At 35.9% G+C, this 16,579-nt stretch overlaps 3 protein-coding genes across 4 annotated transcripts in view; all 3 read left to right on the top strand.

Annotated features, from left to right (window-relative positions):
* The window catches only part of LOC142353128 (rab GDP dissociation inhibitor beta-like), a 175,421-nt gene that overhangs the window by 14,174 nt on the left and 144,668 nt on the right, over positions 1–16,579 (top strand). The gene's annotated exons all lie outside the window — the stretch shown is intronic.
* LOC142353127 (uncharacterized) lies at positions 3–10,545 on the top strand. Of its 2 annotated transcripts, none has more exons than XM_075405337.1 (5): positions 3–144; positions 3,669–3,844; positions 4,786–5,137; positions 9,129–9,651; positions 9,940–10,545. In XM_075405337.1, exons 1-5 carry the CDS (start codon positions 80–82, stop codon positions 10,360–10,362), a joined length of 1,539 nt encoding a protein of 512 aa, XP_075261452.1. In that variant the 5' UTR covers positions 3–79; the 3' UTR covers positions 10,363–10,545. The 2 variants fall into 2 exon arrangements, with proteins under 2 accessions (XP_075261452.1, XP_075261453.1); XM_075405338.1 differs by having other exon boundaries at positions 41–144; positions 3,653–3,844.
* Positions 10,766–11,984, top strand: LOC142353526 (tRNA N(3)-cytidine methyltransferase METTL2-like). Its single transcript, XM_075405785.1, has one exon. The coding sequence runs from the start codon at positions 10,805–10,807 to the stop codon at positions 11,759–11,761; it is 957 nt and encodes a 318-aa protein (XP_075261900.1). The 5' UTR covers positions 10,766–10,804; the 3' UTR covers positions 11,762–11,984.

Consider the following 16,579-nt stretch of genomic DNA (forward strand, 5'->3'; position numbering starts at 1 on the left):
ATTGTGAAAGTTCAGGAAGTTAAAAACACTCTATATGTTATGCTAATATATTCCAGTGCTCATTCAAGTGTAGTCAAGAATGTCTGGTTTCAACCTCAATTTTGATAGTCAAGAACCAAATGCTGATGAAGCTTTTGCTCACAGGTCTGATCTATTTCCTTTTCCGGTTTCAAAAATTGTAGGTCTGTTTAATTGCTTTCGAACGAAGTTTGATGCAATTATTTTAGGCATGTGTGTATTTTTAGGACTCGAAGAGGAGTATTGTTATTCTACAGATTTTTTGAGATGAAGCAAGTTTATTCATGACTTGAACATTGTTTGACTTCTTTATTTTTGAAAACTGACTTGTTTCGAACATGGTACTTTAACAGTATAGTAGTTTATAGTGTATAGTAGTTTAAGGTCGTTTTGGGAAGTTTTCTTCTCATAGCAGTTTCTCCTCCCTATTCAAACTACCACCCTCCCACGCCCTCCTACCTATCTATTCCCCCACAACCTACATACCGTAAAGCAGTTTAATAGCACTTTTTAATAGCCGCCATCATCTTCTCAGCCGGCTATTATAGCGCTCCTATTTTTTACAATTCAAAGAATTTGAATTGTATTGGGGCGCTGTCTTTTTACGACTCCTTTTTTTAATCAATTTTATTGGAGTGAATTTTGAAGCGGGAAATGAAACACGTGAAAAAATTTAGAGTGATTTTGTTGCTGAACAAAATCAAGAGTGGAGCGAAAAGAGAGTGGTTTTTTGTTCATATCGCTGTTTTCGAGAGAGCAAGAAATTGAGGTGTGAAAAAAAATTGTGTGAGCGAGTGAAATTTTTTGTTCACGTGCAGCATTTTAAGGCGGTTTTTTTCCAATTTTTTTGGTCTAGGTTTGGTTATGATTTTCTTTTAATTTTAGGCTGGTGTTGGTAGTAGTTTGAAGGTTTCTGGAAATTTATATGAATTTTATGCTAATTCGGAGGTTTTTCATGTATTTTGATGATTTTTGGGATTTTTTGACTTTTGTTCTGGTTTACTGCTTCAAATGGGTATTGAAAAGCCCCCTACTGCTTGAGCAATTTTTACTTAACAAAAAGTTGAAGTTTTGTAGATATGAAGCAATTTTTTGTTGAGAAATATGACGAAAAATAGCGAAAATTGGAACTATTTTTCTTAATTTTTTTCAGTTTTTCGTTTTTTCTTCTGTTCTTTAGATACTTGTCTTAGCCTATTATGACTTGCCTACTGTTATGCGATCTTCTGGATACCCTAATGGCTGAAAAGAATTTTTCTTTGGATTTAGGTGCTTCTGTAATATTAAAAAATTATTAACTTTTTCCAGTTTTTTAGTCAAAGTTGTTTGGAAGAGCTTATTTTTCCGTGATTTGACATCAAGTATTTTTAAAACTTCTCATAAGGGGTTTTAGTAGGTACTAGCTATGTTGATGAAGTAATTTTTGACAGAGATAGTTATTTCGGGGTCTCGATTGATGACAAATTTTGATCAGATTTTTTATCATATTTTAATAGGCTTGATTTTCTTGTTTTTGTTTTATGTTTTTTGTTTTATGGTTTTGTTTCAAGATAATCCTAAATTAATGGAGGCACGTTTTTTTCTGATGAGTATTTGAATGGCATTTAAATGAATTTAAAACTTCGAGTCGTTTCCGGAATTCTTCCGGCTGTTTTTTTTTAAGATCTGTTCACACATTTTCATGATTTTTGAAGTCAAATTGGAGTAGTGATTTTGCTCACGCCGAAACAGGAAATGGAGCGAAAAGCGAGTGGTTTTGCGGCGTGAACTTTTTTCGCTCTAAGTTTAAAGTAGAGTGAGAAAACTGTGTTTGAACAAAAATTCGGTTTCTCGGTAGTGGTTTTTTGTTCAAATGCGGCAATTTCACTTTGATTTTTACTTTTTTCGATTTCTCGGATCGGAATTTTTTTCTTAATGGTTTTCCCAATCCATTCACAGCTCATTCTAGGCCTAGTTTTTTATTTGAATTAAATTTTCTTTTCTCGCTAGTGGTTTTTCTGTTCACATGTGGCATTTTGACATTGATTTTCTGTTTTTTTTTGTTATTTTCTTGATCTGATTTTTTTAAAAAATGGTTTTCTCAATTCAATCATAGTCCATTCTAGGTCTAATTTTTTTGTTTAGTCAATGAAAATTCTTTGAATTGTACGTCAGGACTTGTCCTGCTATGTGTTTTTTTACTTCGTCGAACAGAAAAATGTTTCGCTTTACCTCATTTTGCCGGTTTTTCAACATTTTGCGCGAAATCTTTTTGACTTCTCTAGGCTACTTTCTCTCTTCTCTCATTCTGCTAAAAGTGATTTTGAACATCATTTGCTCAGCAAAGCAATTCAAAATGAACAGAGTCAGTATAAAAAATTGAAGTCAGAAATAGAAACGGGATAAACCCATAAAGCCCAATTTTAGATGCCCGCTATTTGAACGTCGTTCCTATAAGTCTTAGTTACCATCTCTTATGCTTATTGTTATTGATAGTAGCCCCTGTACCCTCTCTCTAAGAAACAGAAGTATGTTCAACTGCGAAATGCCATCAAAATAAATCGGACTTAAAATATGTTTTTGTACAAAAATCTTTTTTTTCGTTATCTTCTATTCTTTCTATCCCAATCATGCTTATTGGAATCAACGGCGGCTATTTTCCGGCAATCTGCCGGGTATTTTTATAGTTATTAGGCAATTAATTTTGTTAAATTGCTCTGGAATGAGAAGCAATTATTGTACATGTGTGTGCCTTTTTTATGCTTTTTCGCTTGACCGTTTTTGCGCTTTTCTTCTACAATAATTTTAGACTTCTAAATTGACTTTTTCACACACTTCTTGATTTTTGAGTGATTTTATTTGCTCTCACTCCGAAATAAAGTTTATTGTTCAAACAAAACCGATTGTTAGAGAGACGAGGACAAGGCCATGATATCCGAGGGTTTCAACCCTAACTTCGGCTGATGTTTTTAGCACCCATAAAGAAAAATTTATCTAGGCTGCAGCCCCTGAGCTGAATTGCTCGCCCTGCCTGTCATTCGAGAGCAATTTTTTCGACGTTAATCGGTTTATGTTCGCTAGTTCTTTTTTCTGATATAGTTAAGGTGATATAGTTATTTCTGATATAGTTAAGGTTAGTTTAGAAGTCTTCCAGTCGTTTGCGGTAGTCTACTGGCTATGTTTTATGCAAAATTTTTGCTTGAATGTTTTGAATTTTCGAGTGATTTTTACGCCTTGACTTGTGTTATATAAATTTCTCTCTTATTCACGATTTTAAACTGCTGAACTCAATTGGTGGCACTTAACTACTTAAATTCAATTGAAAAGTGTGACAAAATTGCTTTCATTTGTTGACTTCAAATCTTAACAGTGTTGTATAATAAACCTCTAATGACATCATTTGAAACAGCTTACTGAAATTCTCCCCCCCCCCCCCCCCCCCCCCCCCCCGCAGGCTACCTCCCCCTCCGACGACTTAAGCAGTCCGCAATAGATTAGAGCCCCACCAGCCGTTCGAGAGCAATTGTATCAACAGAAGTCGGTTAGGTTTGAATAAACCAGTGATAGTTTTTAATGTAGAAAACGGTATGCAGAATTTTGTAATACGGTTCTAACTAGCACTCTAAAAATGAATCGTTGTTTGTGCCGGGAAAAGGAAACCATTCCATTAGGTCATACTGGGAAAACGATATGGATGATGATGACGATGCTAGTGTAGCCGGGATTGAGGGAGGAAAAGGCGAATTTTCCCATAGCTTCAGTTTTAATCAAGATTATGGCACTCAAGATGTTGCAGTTCCTGGCAACCTTTCACCTGCTGCTGGTTTTGGAGAAAATGATTTTACAGGTACAAGCTATGCTATTTTATACAAATATTGGTTACAGTTTGTGCTGTTACATACTCTCGATTACAAGTGCAGACCCTTTTGCATTGTCCTATTTGACTGATAGATCTTTGTTTTTATAGCTGTAGGCTGAGCATGGTTATTTTGCGGTTGTATTGGTATTTTACAATTGAACTTGGATTGTGTTGAGGCGCAGTCTTTTTGGCTTGCTCGAAGAGGTCTTATGGTAATCATCTGCTTAATCGGTCGAGTGTCAGTGAAACAGGATGTACAATTCATGTCGCGCGTGAAAACAAGTGTTTAGTTCAATCTGGTGAACAGATGTCAAACAGCACAGAAGAGTGTGAAGAGCGGTTTTTGTTCATGCACGTTTCTGAGAGCGAGAAATGTGGTATGAATAAATTGGGCTTAGAGAGCAAAATTTTTTGTTTCACATGTATTTTAAAAGCTGTTATCTAATTTAAGCTCTTAGTACTACACCAAGACAAGGTTATCATCATACGTTTTAACAAGTATTTGTGCGTTTGGGAGCATTTTTGACCATTTTAAGCTAAAATTCAATTTCAATCATCGTGTAATACCTGATTGTCATTGTCTAGAAGCTCATGATTTGAAAACTGGATTGTGTAAGCAATGGCCGTAATTGAAGACCTGTTTATTTTGGTCTATCTGCAGTTATGTTGAGGTTAAGCTGTTTAGATAAACTGATTTTTGTTAATATGAACTAGTGAGTTTTAAACAACTAAATACTATGTCAATTCACACTTAGCAGCAAAAAAACTGTGGGCATGCCGTCACGATGTGGGATTCGAAGTTGTCGGTTCGGTTGCCCACAACCGCTTTCTCGTTGAAATTAGACATTAGTTTTATTGCTATAAGCTTCGCCCCCTAAAGTAAAACCCTGAGCAACAAAGAAAAAACGAGTGTTATCTTAAATTTACAGGTGGGGAGAAATTGGGAAAAGAGAGCGAGGGTGAAGATGGTAACGAAATGATGGACTTTTGGGCAAAATCTACCGACGCTTCTCGAAACGACACTGAATTCGGTTTTGGAAGCCCTGAAAATGCCGATATTCATGATAGAAATGATTTCCTTGAAGAACCTGTTACTGAGTCAAATATGAAAGACTGCTTTGATTTTAAGTCAAGCTTTGATGAAGATGATGGAAATGAAGAGAGAGGGTTTGAAAAACCACAGACTAAAAAAGTGGTCAAGTCTAAAATCAAGTCTGAAGCTAACTACTGGGATCAAGAAGTTGCGCCTAAAAGTAGACAAATTAGTGCATTGATGAACAGGTACATTTTGGGGAGCTTGGTTGCTGTTGTAACTTTACGAGTCAATCTGATACTTAATGTTGCTACATAAGTTGAAATTTATTTGAAGTGCTGTTCTTCTAAAGAACAATTTTTTTTTGCAAGCAGAATTCTGATATTTTGAATCTTGCAATTCTGAGGTTTTCGGAACTAATCAGGTGTGCTATTATGAGCATAACAAAAGGTTGTTTTTGTAGCTTTAGCTGGTAGGCTATATTTTTACTCACTCACGTTTTGCGTAACTTAAATTATGTACTGCACTTCAAATTACTAATGGGGTTTTCTATCATTTGGTTTTAATTTTATGAAATTTTTTTAATAGCCGCACAGCGATAGCTGGGGCTATTATTGGCCTTCTCTTGGTTTTGTTTTATTTCGTCGTCATGATTTTTGTTACGACCATATGACGTAACAGCCACTTTTTGTTCATTCGTTCATGCAATTTTAACTGAATTGCATGTGTGACGTCATTTTTCGCTCTTAGTGGAGCGAGTTTTTTTGTTCATGCGCGTGATTAAATTTTTGGTCACACTTGACTTACCTCACTCTCAAAAATGACTTCCTCACTTTGAAATTAACTTTTATGTACTTAAATACAAAGAGATAAGGTCAAATGGGTGTGTGTCACTCTAAATGAAGGTTATTTGAGATCAGCTAATAGAGGCAGCAATAACTTATACAGATTTTTAATCAAAGTATAAGAGATCAGCCTTCAATGAAAAGACGATTTTTTTTGGCCTGTCTTTTTTACTGTTTTTTTAGACTGCCGATCTACGAATCTATTGCGGCTATTTTCTGGCAATCTGCCAGCTATGTTTTCTCATTTAACCATTTTTTAAACATTCAAAATTTTAAAGATTTTTAATTGCTCTCGAGTGAGAAGCAATTATTGTTAACCGGTGTTTTAATGCTTCTCTCGTAACTTTATCACGCACTTGTTGATTTTTGAGGTATTTCAATTGCTGACGTGAAATAAGTTTTTTGTTCAAACAAAATTGTTTGTTAGAGAAAATATGACATGGCCCTGATAGCCGAGTGGTTAATGCCTCTGTAGAGGTAAGCGAATCTGACTCAGGAGGTCGGGTTCCAAAGCCTACCTTTTTCTGATTTTTTTTGCAACCATAACCAGAAATTTAAGCCCCGCCTGTCATTCGAGAGCAATTGTTCCGACGTTAGTCGGTTGATGTTTTGCCGTTTAAATAGTTCTAACTGTTTTGGGGCGCCCTTGTTTTAAAATCTGCTTGTATTTATTAATACTTTTCAAAATCAAATTGGATTGTAGATTTTGATCACGCTAAAACATGATGGTGAGTCCAAAAGCGAGTCGATTTTTGCTGAATTTTGTTTCACTATTATTTGCAATAGTGAGAAAACGGTGCCTGAACAAAAATTCATGTTCCTTGATACTGGTTTTTGTTCACATGTGTTTTCTTGTCAATAAAAAGTCAAATTAGAGAGATGACTTTGGTCACACGGGAGTAGTAAAGGGAGCGAAAAAGCGAGGAGTTTTATATCAATAACGTTTCCCGTCATTTTTCATCAATATGGCTATAATGGTTTTTGACTTTTATTTTCAAAACGCAAAAACGCAGTGCTTCCTCTTTTTAACATTAGTCGGTTTATCTTCCTGTTTTTCAACATGAGTTGAGTTTTGATAATTTTTATAATATTCTGTGTTTTCGCTTCAAATAATTCAAATTTTTTGTTGTGAAAAATATATTCCTAAATTGCATTAAAATACTAGCCAAAACCTGGTTCTCCAAATAATTAAGGGTTCGTTTGGGCTAAAAGTGAGCTCAATTGATCACATCCGGAACTTCTGCAACAAGAACATCAATTTATTTAGTTTAATTTTCTTTGCTCCTGATTGTCCTCGTTAGACTTGAGGGCCCTGTGAGAAGCTGTTTGATAGCACAATTAATGATAATCCAAGTTGTTTTTCACCTGATCAAAATATATCAAAGCATGAGGGTTATGGGTTTTTCAATTTTATTAATAAAGAAAGTTGTACTCGGATTTGCTCGGCGTAAATAAAAATGTTTTAAATTGAGCTGCTCGAAACTGATAGTCAATTAAGCTTTTCCTCAGAACAAAGGGAATTTTTGAGAAACTTTTGACGTATGTTGGAAAAATTCTTTGCCCCGCGAAGTTTCGCACGAGCCGTGTTGTTTCAATTGTTTGACGACTTTTAACTCTGTTTGATATAGCACAATTAATGACAGTGCATATTGTTTTCACCTGATCAAATTATTTCGAAGTATGAGGGTTCTAATTTTTTCAGTTTTAATATTAAAGAAAGTTGTACGCGGATTTGCTCGGCCATACGTGTGACGAATTGAGAAGCTAAAATGCTGCCGGAATTTTCATGTAAGTTTTTGCAAGGTAGTTGCAAAGTGTTCTACCCAAAAACGACAGTTATTTTGATTACGAATGACTGAAAAACAACTTAGCACTTGCCATCTAATATTTACTTAGAACACCAGTTGAGACTGATGACAGAAATTGAGGACTCAAACCGCTTTCTGGCGTATATTGAACTGTGGTAATTCAAAGCTATGATAGGATTTTATAGTGTTTTTAATAGCCGCCGTCAGCCTCTCAAACTGATATTATTTAGGCGCTCTCCTTTTTTCACAATTCAAAGAATTTGAATTGTATTGGGGCGCTGTCTTTTTAAGATCTGTTCACACAGTTTCATGATTTTGAAATCAATTTGGAGTAGTGATTTTGGTCACGCCGAAATAGTGGAGCGAAAAAGCGAGTGGTTTTGCTGCGTAAAATTGTTTCACTCTAATTTTAAAGTAGAGTGAGAAAACGGTGTTTGAACAAAAAATTCGCTTTCCAGCTAGTAATTTTTTGTTAACATGCGGCAATTTCACTTTAATTTTCTTTCTCGCTAGTGGTTCTTTGTTCACATGTGGCATTTTGACATTGATTTTACGTTTTTTTTTAAAGTTTTTTGATTTGATCTTTTTGCAAATGGTTTTCCCGAGTCACTCGTAGTCCGTCCTAGGTCGTTGTTTAGTCAATGAAAATTCTTTAAATTCTACGCCAGGACTTGTCCTGCTATGTTTTTAAAATTCAAGATTTTTTCGATTTCTTGCATTGATTTTTTTCTAAATGGTTATCCCAATCTCTCATCATTCATTCTAGGCTTAGTTTTTTGTTTGAACCAAATTTCCATTTCTCTGTAGTGGTTTTTTATTCACATGTGGCATTGGCATTGATTTTCTGTTTTTTATCTGATTTCTTTTACAAATGATTTTTCCAATTAAGTCTTGTAGGTATAGTGTTTTGTTTTGTTCAATGAAAATTCTTTTAATTGTACGTCAGGACTTGTCCTGCTATGTTTTTTAATTCGCTTTATCTTTTGATCACGTTTTTCGTTTTACATAAGTCAAGATTTTCACGTTTGACTTCTGACTTACTTCACCCACTTTTTCAACTGAAAGGATTTTAAATTCTTTCAAGAATTGAGTTCCGTAATTAGTGAATACGGTCAATGTCAAAAGAGCAAAATCGAAAGAACGGGATAAACCGATAAAGCCCGGTCATTAAGTCTTTTTGAATTAGGTTATTGAAGTTCATTAGAGCGATTGCTGGCTGATATTAGTATTAAGCTTAATACCCATCAGGTTAGAAGCCGAAGTAAGTATAGGTTTAGAATCTAACTGAAATCGCACACTGAATTAGAGACTGAAATCGCAACTTTTTGAAACTTAGGGAAAATTTTGTAAATTTCTATCTCTCTTCTTTTTCTGTTTCAATCCCGATGTGCGTCTAGCGCGTCAACGGCGGCTATTTTCCGGCAATCTGTCGGTCATGTTTCTTTTATAAAACATAGTGCAATTTAGTCCAGTTAAAATTTATCTAAATAGGTTGTGCTAATTTATCACACTTGGTTAATCGGATAGCTGTTTAGAATTTTTTAAATGGCTTGAGTTGAAATTATTTAACCAAAAAGTTTGTGCAGGAATTTGGGATTTGAAGAGCAGTCGTTTGAGAATACTGAAAAGATCAGTGCTCGAGGATTTGAAAAGCAGGCGAATGTGAGTGACCTCTTTGGAGCTACAAATTCATCCAAAAAAGACTCGGCATCCAGATTAACCCCAATTCCTAAAAGTTCAAACAGTAGAATCAAGAGCCCTCCACTTGCAGTGAGAAGTCTGGGCTCTATTGACGAAGAATCCGACGTTGTGATTCCCACTCCAAAGACCAGAGCAAGGTTTTTGCAAGAGGGAAAGCTGGAAGGACGAAAAATGGTTTCACCCTTCCGGAAACCAAATGATATCAATGAAGCCCGGCATCCTTCGGAAAGAAATCAACAAGGATATGAGCGCAGGGCAGCTGAACCCGAGATCACGAAGGAATATATCAAAAAGGACCACTTGCGAGAATCTGTGGTTACTGAAGAAAATGAAGAGGTGCGAAGGACAATAAGAGATGATCCAAGATCATCAAGAGTGCGTCAAAGTCCTATGACTGCTCCTAAGCAGGTGACAGAAGAGTTTATACTTTTTCGAAGTTTTCCTTGCCACTTAAAATGAACCTACAGGAATAAATACAACTTTCTTTTCCTCGCCCCCTTTTGTGTTTAGCTAACGTGAAGAATTTTATATTTTGGCATGAATAACTGTTTTGGGTAAAAGTAGAGCTTAACTTTTTTTAATAATATTGTCGAGGTAACATTACAAAAGGCAAATAAATGGGTTCCTGTTTGTGACGTCAGTAAAATTGCAAGTCGGTAGCTGAAGCACAAAAGTGTATTTTTGAACTCCTTATAGATTTCTCTCATGAAAGCAAAAGACCGAAGTGATGGGGGAGCAATAGGCACTCTAGGTGAAGCAGAATCGTATAAGTTGTCCAATCAAAATCAAACTAAGCAAAAGCGAAGTGACAAACTCCAAAGGACTTCGCAAAAATCAAAGGCTGGTGAGCATGATTCGGAAAGAGTTGCTGAATCAAATGACGTTGTCCAACTAATAAATGGGCGACAGGTTGAAGTCAACGAGAAATTGAATCTTCACAAGGCATTTGTGGATCGAAGTAGGAAATGTAGTGAGACCATTGAAAAAGGTCTTGAAGCAGTGATGGAACTGGGTAAAGAATACAAGTCCAATTTGAACAATTCCAGTAGTGAAGCCCAGAATGCGATGCTAAAGTTACTTCAGGATCTGGCTGACTCATTCGAATGTTCACCAAATTAGAAATGAAATGCGAAATTATGGAGCGATTTCTTCAAAGTTGTGCTGTTATTTGTTATTGATTGAATGAACACATTTTCCCCCTCTCCTCTCCCCGCCCAAAAATGCGGAATTTTATGCCACCAGCTTAGAGGGTGCAAACTATTTGCAACTTCTAAGTGCCCGTTATATAGTTGGTATTAATTAATTGCTATGAAATGATGCATTTTACGTACCCCTGGAGAATAATGTTAACTGGGAACAGGCCGTTTTCTGTTGGGGCCATTAGTGGCTCGGGGGATAAAGTGAGCTCAGTTTGGTATTAATTTATTGGTTAAATCGTTATTTTAATTAATGTTCGTCATAAGTATTCCTCAAATTAGGTATAGATAATGTTTCCCAACTCTTAAATGTCATTAACAGATCGTGAGCCAAAAAATAGCTACAGTTCGTCTTTTCAGATGAAATGAGTGAAAGCTCACAAGGAACAGAGTTGAATGCACAGTTAAACTTGTCGCAACCAACTGAAGATCTTTCATGTAGAGGCAGATTTTTGGACAAGCAACATGATGTTTTTGCCCACAATGCTTGGGATGACGTAATTTGGGACAGTGAAATGATTTCACAGGCTGAAAAGACAATTGACCAAAACTCGACTGTCAAAATGACATCCGAGGAAGCAGAAAATCTTTTAACAACTGCATCTGAAAATTGGGATAAATTTTACGGAATTCACGAAAATAAATTTTTCAAAGATAGAAATTGGCTTCTAAAAGAATTTCCAGAACTTGAGGGAAAAGTCGATGGAAAAGAGCTAGAAACGTTCCGTGTTCTGGAGACGGGATGTGGAGTAGGAAATACTGTGTTTCCTCTCTTGCAATATACAGAAGCAAGTAGAGACTTCTTCGTTTATGGATGTGATTTTTCATCTTCAGCCATTGAATTGACTCATCAGAACCCGCTATATGATGAGAAACGATGCAAAACTTTTACTTGGGACCTTACTAAAGTTGACGACAATGAAAGTTTACCTTTTCCTGAAGAATCCTTGGATGTTATAATGATGATTTTTGTTCTATCTGCTATTCGACCTACTTGCTTTGAATCCGTCATTTCAAATCTTACTCGGTTTCTAAAACCGGGAGGTCTGTTGTTGTTTCGTGATTACGGTCGATACGACATGGCCCAGTTACGTTTCAAACAAGGGCGCTGTATTGAAGATAACTTTTACAGTCGTGGTGATGGTACCCAGGTTTATTTTTTCACCCAGTCTGAGCTGGATACTTTGTTCACACGGTGTGGTCTTGAAAAGGTTCAAAATTTGGCTGATAGAAGGCTGCAAGTGAACAGAGGGAAACAGATTAAAATGTACAGAGTTTGGATTCAATGCAAATATCGAAAAAAGTTGGGGATAACTCAATGATTGCTTTGATTGTGACAAATTTTGTCTGAATTCGGGGTTGTGGATGCAAGATTTTGCGTTCCTATCGAGGGATCTTCGAGTCAATACAGCACAAACTGACTTTCTGAAAGAGCATTTCGAACTGTTTCTTTTCTGCTGTAAAATTTGCTGGACTATTATTGTCGTTTGTACGTCATAATAAAATGATATAACAACACCTTGTAATAAACTATTCAAGCCATTATCGTCGATTATTTTTAAGACAAGAATATTAAAATAACAAGTTTGCAAGCAGGAGAAAGCAAATCGCAGAATTTGATCTTTTGGCATCAAACTAAATCTAAAACTGTAAATATTTTCTTGAATAAATAATCAAAGTTTTAACAGCTTTGTCATGAATTTTATTAGCAGTCTTTTTCAAGTTTGTTAGCTTTAAATAGAAGTGAGTTAGAATAATCTTCGCAAGATTGTAAAGTGCGAAAACTTCATTATTTGAAAACTTGTAAAACTGAGGTTCGATGATTTATCACAAGTGACTTTGAAATTCGGTCTTCCATCGGCAACTGCTTCGCGGTCTTCAATCGATGAGATTTTCCCAGAGAAGAGTGACGGAAAAATAGATTATAGCAGTATAATCTAATTAATTGCTCAAGCGAAGCTTGTAATTATATTAGTCAAGCTGGTCTTTTCTATGCAATTTTTTGTACTATCAACTTTTTGCCGGACCATTTGACTTGTCCTCAAAAACGTGATAAACAGGTAACGCCCGGAAGGCTTTAGTTTTCTTATAGCCTTGCGGAACACTATTCGTGTAGTATTCGATGTTCCGCAACTTTAAGAGACATAATTTCATGGTGTAAAGGGTGGTTCTAAGAGTTAGACCCCCAGCGCCCACTTAAACCCCCGCCCACCACACCCCTCCACTGCAATCCACTCGTAACTCCGCACGCTCGTGCTCACCACCACGCGACGCACCCACCAGCGAATAAGCTTATAGACTCCCTAAGCCGCTACTGACAAAGCCAAGCGCTGCCAGTCGTTTAAGAGCAATTCGCACGCCGTTAGTCGGTTATGTTGATTAGATAGGATAAAAGGGATATTGTTTTTATGTTAATTCAGTGGAAACCCGCAATCACGAGCTTGGATTGAGCCACCGGTGTGTGCATTGAACCAAGGGTGTGAGTATTGTTATGCGACCCTTTGAGTTAATAGAAAAACAAAAGACCAATGTGAAATAAAGTTATAGTATAGTAAACGAAATGATGAAATAAGAAGTTTGGTCAGAGATTGCTAATATCACTATGTTCATTTCTATCAATCAGAGATATTTAAATGAAAGTATATACGACTTTCAATACATGCAGAACCGTGCATCATTGTTTCTTGAAGGCTGCTATCAAATTGAATTTTTCCTTTGCATTTTAACGTCAAAAATGGTCGCACTTATGTTCAACTCATCAAATTCAACTGGGTGTGTCTTTACTTGCCGAAGACCATCGGGAATGTCCTGGCATCAATTTAAAAAAATTAATTTATTACGTATAATGAAAAGTTTACAAAAAATAGGTCGAATTAGGTTTACAGTGAAGTATTTTTTCGTAATTTGATAGTTGTAATTAGTGAAGTCTACCACCAGCTGCTCAAGTGGCTTTTATTTAGGTGCTCAGTTTTTCATTACGATGCAAAGGTATACCCCAAAACTTCCGCCTTAGTAAAATTGGCTCGGAAATGAGTTACATAAAATGAAAGAAATTAGATGACATCCTTTGTATCTTACTTTTCGCAAAAGTGGTTCCGCCAATTTTGCGAAATAAAAGAACATTCGGTGCGAAAAGTAGGTAACAAATCTTGTAGCACGTTTCCGCTCAATTTAGGTATCTATTATTCGCGCGCATTTTGAGCATGCAATAAGCACTTTAATAAAGATTTAATTAAAGCTTTCAAAGCTTTAAAGTGCTTTAAATACATGCAACCCCAAAAACTGATTTTTTTCCGAAAAATCCCTCGCACATCAAAGGCTTTGTATATCAATGTGTGACTGACCGAGTTTAATAAGTAGTAATAAATAGTACTAATAAGTACTAGTAAGTAGTAATAAAGTACTATAAGTAGTAATAAAGTAGTAATAAAGTACTACTAATAGTAATAAGTTAGGCTTTATTAAATAAGTAGTAATTAAGTTAGGCTTAATTGAGGATTATATGCGAAATCGATCTACATTGCGTGCGAAAAATCGATACATAAATGGAGCGGATGCGTGATACAACTCGCGCGAAAAACAGGTTATTAAGTTTTTACTTGTATTTCGCGGCTAAAATTAGGACACTTTTGCGAACACGGGATACGATATTCCCTTCCATTTTGCCGGTTTCTGCTAAAGTAACTAATTTCCGCAATATTGTACCACTTTCAATGTATTAACATAATAAAAACGAACACGAGATACACCCATCGGACATATCTGCCCGTGACCATTCGGGTATACCTCTGCACTGTAATGTTATGATTCAAAAAATGTGAATTGCATTGAGGCACTGGCTTTCACGACAAGAAATTTATGGTTATCTCAGTTTTTTTTCAATCCGGGGGGTGTAAGTGAAACAGGATGTAGGTGTCAATGAGGAAGTTAGAAACCAGTGTCCAGACCAAGTCGCTGAGAAAGCGTCAAGAGCACAAATAGTGATTTTTGTGCATGTACCCTGAGAATGAAAGGAAATTAGGCATGAAATTTTTGCTATGAGGGTAGAATTTAGAGCAATTGCTAGATTTTCAGATTTTCATCATCTTAATCAGTAATTGTGACTAAACTGTTTGTCGACAGTATTCAGTCTAGATTATTTTATTGACAAATGGCGCAATTGGTCAGATTTTTGTCAGTGTTTTCGAATTATTCTGATTGATTATTGTTTCTGTTGCTCTTCAGATTGTTTTCACTTCTGTAAATTCTTCTCAGGAGGGTTTTACGGTTTTTGTTAGTAAGAGAAAAACTTAGTGTCTGATTTGCGAGTTTCTCTCGAACTCTTTTTTGGTTTTTTCGGGCGTTTTTGAATTTTTATTGCTTTAAAACAACAACACACATTTCGCATTTTGTAGAAATGTTTTGAAGAAAATAAGACTTCAAGTTCTTGTTCGTTTCTCTTGCCATTTTTTCCAACTTTCGTGTTGATACTTTTTCAATTTTTCCTCGCCGAGACTTGTGAAGGGTTTTAAAAAATAGCATTGTTCATTTTTTGGTTTGGGTTCATTTGTCTCCGTTATTGTTTCGAAATATACAAGGTACTGAAATAGTCAATTAACTTTGTAGTTGGCTTCGATCTTGAGTCTCCCGCCTATTCTATGAAATAGTTTTTTGTACATGTAGCCAATTTAACTCTGTCTTTTGACTCCATTTGACTCAATTTTTTACAGTTTTATGTTTTGATAGTTTTTAATTGCTGTCCAATGAAATTTTAAGCAATTATTGTAAACATGTCCTCTTTTTTGTGCAAAAGTTTAGCTCGATCGTTTTGACTTTTAAAGTGACTTTTACGTGTAGTTGAACTCAAGTGGTGGCAGCTCACTACTAAAAGGCAATTGAAAAGTGCACCTGGATTGGTGGATTTTTTTTCATTTCAAGTTTTTGTAGTGGTTATATGGTATATATAATGACTTCTAATGACGTCATTTGAAGCCCCCCAGTAATTAACGTAGCTATTCACCCGCCCTCCGATTGAAGCAGGCTTCAATACGTTCGAGCTCCCATTAGTTGTTCGAGATTAATTCCTCTGACGCTATTCGGTTGTTTTTCAAATGTTTCGTAGGTCTAATTTTTTGTTGCGTATTTTTTTTTAAAATTGCAGTTCAGAACTTGTCCTGGTATGCGTGTATTTGCTCGCGTACAAAATTTGTAGCAATTATAAATGTCCAAGTTTTACAATACAATTTCTCGTTCCACCAATTTTTCGTCTCATTGTTTTTTTGACGATAAATAACCAGGTCATTAAGGTACTTAGACGTTCTGTAGGAGGCCTACTAGTCTATAGTTAGGCGTCTCACCAAACCTGAGTCATGAATTCATGGTGCAAAGGGCAATTCTCGGAGTTTCAGACCACCCACCCCAATTGCTGGTGTAATGGTCAATTTTACTTGGTTTGGATCACCATCTTGCCCCCCTCGCATCTTTGACAAGTAAAGAGAAGTTACTTATCTTAAGCTACCTACTATCACAGCGAACCCTTCGACCGTCGTTTGAGAGAAATTTGCATGACTCGGGCAAATGAAACCGTCAGTCGGTTACGGTTTTTTTGTAATTTCTCTTTACGTGGCGTTCCTTTTTTGGCTTTACACAAGTCTCGTTAACTACGGAGATAACTCCCTCTGTACATCAATTGAATTGAGTTTAGAGTTCATTTAAAAGTGTACGCAAGAAACAATATTATCCAGTCAAAAGATCAAAATCAAGAGAAACGAGATAGACCGATTATGGTCGGTCATTGCGCAGAGATTATCGAATTTCATCAGAGACCATTATAATTAGTTTTAGTTTTAAGCGTATTACTTTCTGTTTAGATAGGTACCCATAATTTTGTAGTCTAACTAAAAGTAAACTTCCAATTGAGACGTGTGTCTGACACAGAAAAGGCTGTGAATTTGGAGCTGTTCTTTTACAACAATTCCTATATCTAGCAATCTGCTGGCAATTTTCTCAATATATTTATTTATTTGAGAGGTTCGTATAATTGACTCTTCCAAAAACTGCTACTAATGATAGTAGATTATTTGTAAAGCTTTAGAGTACAACAATTCGTTCATTTAACACCTTTAGTAATGCAACATTACATTGATAATTCAAGGGTTGCG

Source organism: Convolutriloba macropyga, chromosome 14 (assembly GCF_964194025.1).
Source record: "Convolutriloba macropyga chromosome 14, txConMacr16.3, whole genome shotgun sequence".
Lineage (NCBI taxonomy): Eukaryota > Metazoa > Xenacoelomorpha > Acoela > Convolutidae > Convolutriloba > Convolutriloba macropyga.

Excerpts from the sequence above, each read along its gene's own strand:
- LOC142353127 (XM_075405337.1), top strand. The coding sequence starts at position 80 with ATGTCTGGTTTCAACCTCAATTTTGATAGTCAAGAACCAAATGCTGAT. Across the intron at positions 3,845-4,785 it reads TGGAGAAAATGATTTTACAG|GTGGGGAGAAATTGGGAAAA; the intron begins GTACAAGCTATG and ends TTAAATTTACAG. Across the intron at positions 9,652-9,939 it reads CTATGACTGCTCCTAAGCAG|ATTTCTCTCATGAAAGCAAA; the intron begins GTGACAGAAGAG and ends AACTCCTTATAG.
- LOC142353526 (XM_075405785.1), top strand. The coding sequence starts at position 10,805 with ATGAGTGAAAGCTCACAAGGAACAGAGTTGAATGCACAGTTAAACTTG.